This window comes from Quercus suber, unplaced genomic scaffold (genome assembly GCF_002906115.3).
Source record: "Quercus suber isolate HL8 unplaced genomic scaffold, Cork oak 2.0 scaffold_337, whole genome shotgun sequence".
Lineage (NCBI taxonomy): Eukaryota > Viridiplantae > Streptophyta > Magnoliopsida > Fagales > Fagaceae > Quercus > Quercus suber.
Genome location: NW_027069789.1, coordinates 575775 through 586932, shown reverse-complemented (window position 1 = coordinate 586932; position 11158 = coordinate 575775). Strand labels below are relative to the sequence as shown.

General features: G+C 33.6%; 1 protein-coding gene and 1 pseudogene across 1 annotated transcript in view; one reads left to right on the top strand and one right to left on the bottom strand.

The window, feature by feature from the left end:
• LOC112039396 (uncharacterized) overlaps window positions 1-6938 on the bottom strand; it is a 7937-nt gene extending 999 nt beyond the window's left edge. Inside the window, exons 1-7 of the mRNA XM_024072268.2 lie at window positions 6821-6938; window positions 5459-5634; window positions 4780-4911; window positions 4644-4694; window positions 3324-3420; window positions 2409-2455; window positions 1574-1790 (exon numbers count right to left, since the gene is read on the bottom strand). Of these exons, the coding sequence (XP_023928036.2) occupies window positions 1574-1790; window positions 2409-2455; window positions 3324-3420; window positions 4644-4694; window positions 4780-4911; window positions 5459-5634; window positions 6821-6872 (772 nt within the window). The 5' untranslated portion in view covers window positions 6873-6938. The remainder of the gene's footprint in view (window positions 1-1573; window positions 1791-2408; window positions 2456-3323; window positions 3421-4643; window positions 4695-4779; window positions 4912-5458; window positions 5635-6820) is intronic.
• Window positions 6939-8685: 1747 nt separating this feature from the next.
• LOC111988394 (arogenate dehydratase 3-like) lies at window positions 8686-10441 on the top strand (annotated as a pseudogene).
• The last annotated feature ends 717 nt before the right edge of the window (window positions 10442-11158 follow it).

The following is an 11158-nucleotide window of genomic DNA, read 5'->3' as shown; positions in this document are numbered from 1 at the left end:
AACTATAACTATAGATTGTTTACATTAGATATGTAAGAAAACGATTGCAATTGGCTATTGAGTGTTTTGGAAGCAAGTTTATATTGGTGACCATGTCTAATGACTCTGAAAAGGATTATACGGCTCAATAAGAGTTTCCTGGAATAGAAGAAAAGGTTAAGAGTTAAGTTGCAGAATAAACTGGAAGAGAGTGAGTAGGTCACTAGGCAAAATTTTCAGTAAATAACAAGGAAGTCAACTGTGTATTCAAGGCATTGTCTATGGAGGCTATCTTTAGACTTGTGGAAATCTATAATAATGATGGAATATTTGTCTAATGCCTATTGAATTGTTCTACTCTCTGAGATGGTTGTTATAGTATATAACCAGGCATGATCATTCATGAATGTATTGATGACACGAATGAATGTATAGGGGTATATCGGTTGGCACAAAAGCAAGTAGTGGAGAGAAATGGGTCGAGTTAAATCCAGTCTGGACCAAATATTAACATGAGCCATAATTATTTTGCACAGGTTAAGGATGGATCAATAATATATACAGGCAAAAGATACTATCATACTATGTCATATATAGTTTACAGATTATTTGATGTCCATTAATGAGGCTAGATTAGGAAAATGCTAATTTTATTCAGGAATGGTGCTTTTGAATTCAACAGGTTCAAATATAAGTTGGACGTTGGACCAAGATTGATCATATGCAAGGCAATTCTAGATACAAAATCATACAGGTAAAGATTTTAGTGAGGAAATACTAAAGTGATCCCACCTCATTATCTTGGCATCAGTTATAGACTAGGATGGATGTACATGAGGATTAATCGCATTAAGAGGAGAGCTGAATATTCATTTAAAAATGAATATACTTGTATTGATAAGCCTATAAGGCTTGCAGTTTGAAAGTTTCCATAAGGTGTGCGTCAAGAAGCAGACCTCAACAGCTTCATTTCCAAGTCTTTCCTGTCTCAGCTAAATTCAAATTTCAATTTGTCATGTTTAAATCATACAATTGTTCAATCATACAGATATCCTAGTAGTGTATAAATGTCCATTGGTTGCGTCTTTGGTCTGGCTGGTCAGTCAGACTGAAACTTGGGTGAGCTGAGCAAATGCTGCTATTGTCTGGGCTGAGCTCAAGGTGATACAAAATCCTGGAAACAATTCCTGATGGAGAAATTAAACTTAATTTCAAGAGCATGTTGAAAGGGTGTAAGCAAGACAAAATATTGAAGATTTCCTCTCTAGAGTACATTGTCATCTGTATACAATTCAGATGGTTTCATATTCATGGAATACAATTGATAACAGTTTATAGATTTCTGTATAGTCTAGATTTTGGGTACCATATATGCGGCTTAAAACTTAGAAGGATGGAAGTTCCAGCGAGAAGCTATTTTCTGCACCACTTGAGACAGAGTGGTGATAGAATATGGGTGAAAACATCAATGTTTTTCGAAGAAAAAATTAAAACACAATAGAAAATAAGGTTGATCCGCCTCAGGGGACACCTGTCTTTCATACTTGTGCCCCCCCCCCCGAAAAAAAAAAAAAAAAAAAAAAAAAAAAAAAACCTGGAATAGTGGGAATTGAAGGCCAATCTGCATATTCATTATCAGTGTAGCAAAAACATCGGCAATAAAGTGCACCACGAACAGCAAGTTGCCATAAAGATCTTTCATTCAACTTTTCCATCATCTTGTAGAAGATATAGAGGAGGAAGCGGACATCATCAGTAGCTGCACGGACCATTGATTCAGATAGGGGTCTCCGTGTCCAAAATTTTGGATCCTGGATATGAAAGTTAAGATAGATATCAGTCTCCAAACCTACCAGACTAACAGAGGCTTCTGTCCAACAAAAATAAATAAAAATAAAATAATTATTTATTTATGTATATACTAAAATAAAGTAATTCTTTGTCCAGTTGTATCTGGCTTTAAATGACAGACAGGTTAAGTAGTACAGCAGACAATGTTTTGCATATAATGTTGCAAAGGGGTTTCAGGAATCTATCAAAGAAATTTTTTTGGATATGGAGAGATCAACGGCCTACCCATCATTTCTAAAGAAGTAATACGCACAATTAGAGTAACAGAAAGGATCTCATATGTATTGATGAATTTACAATGACCTTTGGGTGTTGATTTGAGGATCGAATAGGGACAAAGTGTGCCAAAACATGCCAAGCAGAGGGAAAATATATGCATGAGCTGAGTGACTCTTCACCTTTAGTGGAGAAAAATATCATGATTTTATTTTTGCTAAATGAAAAGTTAACATTAAAGATAATAATAAAAAATAAATAAATAAACATAGTGGATCAAAACTAGCATTCCTCCCCAACAATTCAATGATTGAGTAATATACCATTATTACTCCAAGATATGAAACTACGCTGCAACTGACCTGCTTTAGAAGGACACGAACCTCTTTCTTCTCAGTATATGATATACCTACATTTACATGCCCGTAAGTAAGATAATCAATGAACAGAAACAGGGCCAAAAAAATCTGAGAAGAAAGAAACTCTCCACTTCAAATTTTTGGAGATATTTGCAGATCAAAATAATGTCACAATAATAACATCTATGAATAATTAGTGAAGCATGGAAAAGGTTCAAATCATAAGTTTGTAAATTGCACCTCACAATCCAATTGCATCCCATAAGGGGTTATTTATTAGACATAAGATTAGGAAATCAGGACAAAACCAGCATACTCTAGATTCCTCCATAGATATGCACATTACATAGTTCTCTTAGTTATGCAAGTGACAAAAAATATGCTGGTTCAAGTTAAATGGTTGCAGACTTCAAAAATTAATTCATCTAGTGGTGTCCGAAATGGAATGTGTGTCTGTTGCCTTCCTGAGTCAGTGTGCATCATACAAGATATAGCAAGAAAAAGTAATTTCTGTCTAGGCGGTAAAAAAGCTGGCAGTCAAAAATTAGTTCCTGTTTCTCAATTTACATAATTTCATCTAAGCTGGTCAGGTTAGAATCTGAAAAAAATCCTTACTGCATCGTCTTCAAATTATTGTCCTTAGCAAAATAATCTTCATTATAATAGAAACTAAAAGGTTCAATAACTATGATATACAACACATTATGAACTGGTTTAGCATAACAATAGCAGAATAGGAGCATTAGAAAGTTAAACATAATTCAAGCTTAAAATCAAATAATAATGCAGAAAAGATAACATTGATCAATAATGTTGTTAGACCAATATTGAATTTTCCTCAATTAGAGAGAGAGAGAGAGAGAGACAAGACAAAAGAGAACACTAAAAGAAATGAAAAATTCTGTAAGAACATTATACCACAATAGCGTGGATCAGCAAGGAGTCCAACAAAAGAAATGTAGTCATCTGGCGCTCTTGTCCGTCCCTGTTGTTCCTCTATTAGGTAATATGCAATCTGTATGGACATGGATGTATAGACATCGGAACAAAAGCAATCTCCCATCAAGCACTCATGATGTAAGTGCACCCAATCAGGACTATATACTTTAAATTAAACAATTGGAAGCAACACCAGTGTAGTATCAAATTTTCAATACAGACAAAGTTTTCCTTTGAAGTGGGTTGAAGGATATCTTGTAGTAGTTCAAATGACCATCCACGTATATTTGCTTTAGATGACTCATCATGTCATCCAAATAAGTCACGTGACTATTAAATGGGCCATTAGTGGTCATTTGATTAAAATCACACATGAATGCTCACATAATTGCCACATAGTGGGTTTGAAGGAAATTTTGTCCTTTCAATAATGTAAGGCAGCCAATGTAGCCCTTTGACAAAGTATTAAAGGTGTGAACTCCATAAGTTGTATGAATAAATAATAAAATTTTTAATGATGGATTGCAAACTTAAATTAGATTGTACTCTCACATTACTCAATGACTGATGGTAAAGATGTGGGGTAAATTGGAACAGAAAATGCCCTCTCATGGACACAAGACAAAAGTTCAAGATAGAAGTCAAGTTAGAACTCATTCTTGAAGCTCATCACAGCCACCCAAGAATAATTACATTAAATTACAAGCTTTTGATTTATAAGCTCATTTGCACTCAAGTGCAGCAGTATTGAATGTTATTGCTAAAAGGGCTCTCTGAATTGAGTTGTCTAATAGCAACAAGCCCTTCAGACATAGCATAAAAGATCCAAAGGGCAGACATAAGCAGGATGATCAATGTTAATGCATTATTAATAGATAAGTACCCATTGACCCATTTATGTCAAGCTTAACAACCTTCCCTGTCTTCACCTTTTCAGATTTTCAAACCCCGGCTGCCTCATCACTCCAACCACCCCAATTTCTCCCCTTAAAAATGAAAAGAAAATATAGAAACTCACCAATAGAAAACAAATAAAAGAGGAGTTTCTTCCTCAACTTTTTTCTGTTTTATTTAATTTTTTTTTTAAAAAAGAAAAAGAAAGAAAAAGAAAAAGAAAAAAAAGGCTTTAGTCATGATTAGTTGCCAATGCAGTCTTCTCTGTTTCAACAGCCAGGCCAGACTGGGTGGATTGACCATAACTAAATAGTTCCCAAGGTTCCCAGGAAAGCAGTTAATTAGAGTAGAAGAAACATATGAAACAATTTTCCCCAAAAGCGAGAGGGTAATAATTGAACCCACCTGTGTATCTACCACATTATGCAACTTGATTCCATACTGAAAGTACAATGCCTACAAAATATGAATCATAATCAAGGTTGAACTTAACATGCAATGGCATGTTCCACAAAAGCCATCAAAAAGTAATTAATCAGACCTCACTATCTCGCTTGCAGTCATGAATAACTTTTGTGATGAAATTAGATTCAAGAGCTCGCTTACAGGCTTTCATTAGCTTCTCTCCTCCCTGAATGGCATCAACCAAATATATGGCATCTGAAAATGCAAGCTGCCCCGGATAACACGATGGTCAGATGTCAATCAATAAATTTATATCCCTCATGATTAACAAAGAAAGATAACAAATTATGAAATTGAAGAGAAAATTTATTGATAACGAAAGAACTCATATGGTTTTTACAAAGAAAATGGCTAACAACCTTTTACGGGAACTTTTTCTCCCAGGCTTAACTAATTAGTTTGCAAAATAATCCTCCCAAGATATATTCATAAGGTAGTAATCTACAACAGGTTACCACCATTAACCATTTGCTACAAAATATAAACTCGTTCTTGCTTAATAGTTAAACAGTATAGATCTACATTCAAATTAGTTGATTTATTTAGCCACATAACGTTACCACCCTTTTTTTACGGGCTCCTATGCTAATACATGTTCATTGTACTAGAACATGCATGCATGTGTATATTTTTACAAATCATGATATGAAATGGCCAATGAACCTAGATAATATATAGAATGAACTTGTGTTTTAACAATTTAGTTTGTGTACATAATTGAGAAGAGATTAAGTTAGTTAAGCAAAAAAAATCACCTGCATGATGCAAAGAGTTCCATAACGGCAGAGGTCAACACCCTCACAATCAAATCCAACAACCAATTGCTTTTCAGGAGAAGGAGAAAGAAACTCAATTGGAAGTTGAGAAGCATGAGTTACTATGTGAATTGGAACCAGTGACAAATGTGCTTCATGGCCATCATCTTCGCCACCTATAGAAATACAGTAACAAACAATCATGCAGCAATGAGAAGACCATCAGCTAACCTCTACATTTAAAAAAGAGAACAACCAAAGGGAATATAACAGGTTATAGAATAGAAGATACTGTCTGATCTTATTGAGCAGTATCTTTGATTTCACTAATGTAGCAACTGTCCCAAATATGCATAAACACACTTTCATTCAAAGAAATATTCAAGAGAAAATATAATATAAGATAAATTTCAGTTAAATAATAAAATTAATAAAAATATCCTCTTTTCTCAGGGAAAAAATAAATAGAATATAAATATTAATTTACCTCTGTATTTTTACCAAGAGAAATAAAAGAAAGAGAGAATAAATAAATAAACACATATTTCCCACTACTTTATCTCAGATAAAATGAAGAACCCAGGACAGCCAAGAACTCTGCATTTCACTAGATTCCCCCTTTTTGATAAGTAACATTTGAAGAGTACCTCTTTGAGTTAAATTCCTTCATTTCTTTTCTTTTGCTTTCCTTATTTTTCGGCAACCAAGAGGAAGAATTTTGGACATTAACACAGTTTCTAATTGGTACTGAAATTATTTTCCCTACTTTCTCACAAATGAAAAATGGGAAACATTCAAGCTGAAATCACGTTTTAGTTCTTGTAAAATCCATATCACACATTAAAAAATATATATATATTTAAAAAGAACTAAAAAAGAACACCAGTTACAAGCAAAAAAAAAAAAAAGGATATACTAACATATAAAAAAAAAAAAAAAAAAAAAAAAGAAGAGGAAAACCCCCAAAATTATAAGTCAAAGTAACACCCCAAAAGTTGCTAATAATCAAAATCCACAAAGCAATAAGCTTTAAAATATTTGAAAATAGCCCAAAATTACATGCAACACCCTCATTTAGAACCAACTAATAATCAAAACCCAGAAACCAACACTCCCAAAACAACGTACTTAAAAAAATATAGTCTGAACTAAGCCGAGCTTAAAAACATGTACAAATAGGTAATCATCATAATAACACTGAAAAAAATGTACAAAAAAAATATAGAAAATGTCCACATTTAGAAACCCACATTCCTAAGCTGCCAATGATCAAATCTCAGAAAGCAAAGCACCCAAAAAAGAAAAATCATATCTTTTCACATCAGTTGGAAACCAAACATAGAGCTCAAGTATATATAATACCAGAGTCAGAAGGCAAAGGTATGTATGTCTGGTAGGGTGAAGCAAAAGCCATGTGTGACCACCAAAGTCCAAAACCCAACTCTCAGATTTGCCAAGTGTTTATTTTTCCTGAATGAAACACAAGAAATGAGCCATTTTTACAAAAACATTATTGAGCTTTATAAGAAACATGCATGCACATGATAAACATGCATGCACATGTTAATACAGGAGATCAAAAATAGTAAAGCTTGACTGACAGGGCAGAGCATATATACCGCATTAAATTTTCGTACATTATGATGATTATTTGCCTTCGTGTAATGATAGCTATTGGATTCATAGACATTATGCGGGAGTCTTAAGACAACGAGACTAATGTGAGTATGGTTCATGCTTTTAGAGTGTGTTTAAATACCGTTTATTTTGCTAAAATTAAAAACTGAAAATATTATAGCAAAATAATTTTTAAATGTATGAATAGTACTGTGAGACCCATTTTTAAAGAAAGTTTTGTTTTAAAAAAAAAAAGGTTCATGGGTCCTATGAATAATGCACGGGAGTACGGGACCCACTGAACAATACATAATCATGTGAAAACTTTGTTAAAAAAAAAGAGGTTTATGAATCCTGTGAACAATGCACATGACCCACTAAACAGTGCATAATCACGTAAAAACTGACTTCCAAAAAAAAAAACAAAAACAAAACAAAACACCAAATGCCAAACGCTGGGATTTTAAGCCATATACAAACAGGTATTTAGTTTAGTTTAGTTGGGCTCTATGTTTTGTATTGAATTTTTTTTTATTTTTTGGGCTCGATGCTGATCCTCTCATATGTTATTTGGACTCTATCTAGTAAGATTGGGGTCAAAGTATGATTGAATTTACTTAGTTTCTTCATTCTTGTATGATTTTTTTGTTTTGTTCATATGATATAATTAAATCCGCTTTTATTATATACTAGCCACAAATTAATATGACACGTGGGAATATATATACAACACACACACACACATATATATTATAATGGGTTGAAATATATAAAAAGTAGCACATTAAGTATTGTCAATTTTTTAAAAAGATTTCTACAAGTATTTTTTATTTCATTTATCTCTACAAATATATTATTCTATTCTATGTGTTAGATTAATATATATATTTTTAAGGTGAATCATATCATTCTAAGTTATGTTGTAGTATGTTATATTTGCCTAATATACAACTAAACTTGATAGGTTTCAAATTTATTATTCAAATTTCTCCTCTCTTAAGGAATAAGGAAAATATCATGATAATCAAAACCCATCACAAAAATATAATGTTATCTTGACCAAAATTAAAATAAAACCAAAGGAGTAAAAGGTAGACTTTATCATAATTTATTATTCAAACAATTGGTAGGCATATTAAAATCCATAGTCACCACCGCACACCCTTAGTGCAATGGTCACTCCACAAGTATAAGTGTTTGTGGGGTGTAGGAGTTCAAGTATCCAAGAGAGAACTTCACACACATATACACTTAAATTAGGTTAGAGCAAAATTTCTATCTTATATATATATATATATATATATATAAAAAATCCATAGTCATAAAAGGGAGGGAGAGTAGAGAGAGAAAAGACTTTATGATGGGAAATTTAAAAAACACAATACCAAAACACATTTTAATAAATAAATTAAAAACTATCAACCTTAATTAGAGTTATAAGAAAGAACAAAAATTCACCCAAAAAAAGTAGAGAGAGAGAGAGAGTACTCACAATTTTTGTGTGGAAAAAATATGGATTGAATGTGAGAAATGATATCAAATTTATACAAAATAAAATGGAAAAAAGAAGAATCAAATTATAAGAAAAGGAAAAAGATGAAGGAAGTGTAACGGTAATGCAGATAGTAGTGGGGAAGGTAAAGGCAAAGAGGGAAGAGAAAGATTTGAGAAAGTTTAATTGTAGGTGTGAACTAATAAGGAAAAGAAGAGGTTTTTGTTTTTGTTTTTATTATTATTATTATTATTTTGTCGAGAGTAGTGAGAAGAAAAGTTTAAAAGAGAGGAAAAAAAAAAAAACAAAATAAAAGAGGTAGAAAATAAGTAGATGATATGACTCAATGATTGAGTAGCAAAATTTATTGTATATATTAATGTATAGAAGAATGGAAAGAAAATAACACTCAATGTTGAAAGGAACTTATAATATAGACTAATGATGCATAGAAAATCAGAAGGCTGAATGTTCCGGGTTTCAATGGGCTAGTGGATACTTAGAAGGCCTGAAAAGAAAGAAACACAAGATCACAGGTGACTAGGGTGAATTGGCCAAGAACCCTTCGATGCTTAAGTTAGTTTTTTCTCTAAGACTCAAGAATTCCAACTTTATAAGTGGTGGAAACTTACTTTCATTTGATATGGGTGAGTCCTTTTATAGTGAACTTTGGAGTGGTTACTTATTTTGTAACTTCCTCAACGTGGATGGAAGTTAGAAGGTTTAAATGTAACTTCCACAATTGCTATGGAAGTTTAGAAGGTTTAGTCTTATCTTCAACAAATACTATCAAAAGTTAGGAACTTAGTAGGAAGTTATAGCGATAAATAAGGATTTTGCTCATACTTTCTTAATAGTAAAATGTGGTCCGAATTATAAGCTTTTGAACATAAATTTATGGTAAAAATGCAAAACTAACCCTCTAACTTTCATTCTTTTTCATTTCAGTCCTCTAACTTTCAATTTTTGGTCAATGCAAGATTCTGTTAAAACCCAATTATAAGCTACCGTTAAATGTCACTAAAACGATGCCCTTTTTTTTTTTTCTTTTTTTTCTTTTTTCTTTTTTTTCTTTTTAAAATTTTGGAATTAAAAGAAAAATCTGTAAAAAATAAAAAAATAACAACAACAACAACAACAACAACAACAACAACAGGCCACTGGCGAAGCCGTTAACTATTACAGACCTGTCACCGGCTTCGATGCACGGGTCGCAGCTCTGGGTTGCTTACCAAGGTGTTCCTGGTGCAAACTTTGAAGCCGTGATCGGAAAAGCTTACCCGAACTACAAAACCATTCCTTGTGACCAGTTCAAAATGGCTTTCCAAGCTGTTGAGCCTTGGATTGCCGATCAAGTTGTGCTCCCAATCGAAAACTCACTCAGCGACTTGATTCACAGAAACTACGACTTCTTGCTCCTCCACCGCCTCCACGTAGTCAGCGAGGTCCAATTACCCGTACACCATTGCCTCTTGGCTTTACCGAAGGTCTAAAAAGAGTGCTTGACTCGAGTCATCTCACACCCATAAGCCTTAGCTCAGTGCAAACTCACCCTTACGAAACTTGGCCTCAACATCGCATGTGAGGCAGTCAACGACACAGCAGGAGTGGCCGAGTTCGTCATTGCCAACAACCTCTGCGATAGCCAACGCATGCGCCGCGGGTCTCTACAGGATGAACATCTCACCGACGGAATCCAGGACAACTCGAGCAACGTGACTAGGTTTGTCATGCTGGCCCGAGAGCCCATAATACCTCGCACCGACTGCCCATTCAAGATGAGCAATGTGTTCGCGCATGACAAGGGGACCTCGGTCTTGTTCAAGATCCTGTCGGCATTCGCATTCAGGAACATCAGCCTGACGAAGATCTAGTTGAGGCCACAAATCACATACCTTAATTTTGAAATTTTTTTTTAAAATTTTTTTTTAAAAAGAGGGAAAACTTAATGACATTAACAGCAGCCATAACTGGGATTAATGGAATCCTGCATTGATAAAAATTGGAAGTTAGAAGACTGAATTGACAAAACTGAAAGTTAGAGGACTGAAATGAAAAAAGAGTGAAAATTAGAAGGTCAGTTTTGCATTTTTGCCTAAATTTATTTTGAAAGTTTTTAAGTGTTGGGAGGTTATCTAGGTGCTTCTATGCTGGATGATCATTTTGCCCTTGGACGACTTTCTTATGCTAGACGACTTTCTTATATTGGGACAACTTTCTTGGACTTGGACAACACTATGGACGAACTGGAGATGGTCCAATTTTTGGTTCACCATCATAGACAATATTTGCATGTGATGGCATGTAGTGCATCATATTGGCCACAAAGAATTAATTTTGCAATAGACAATCAATAAAGATGGAAAACCAAAAAGAGAAATATATATATATATATGTGTGTGTGTGTGTGTGTGTGTGTGTGTGTATAATGTTGTGGCCACTGATGTAGCTCAATAGGAACGTAGTAATAATAAATAAAAAGAACTTTCAAAATAAACAATAGATAATTAGAGTTATGATGGGTCGTGTATCACTTTGGGTGTAGTGCAATAGACGATTCTTAAAATTAAAAAAAAAAAAAAAAAAAAATT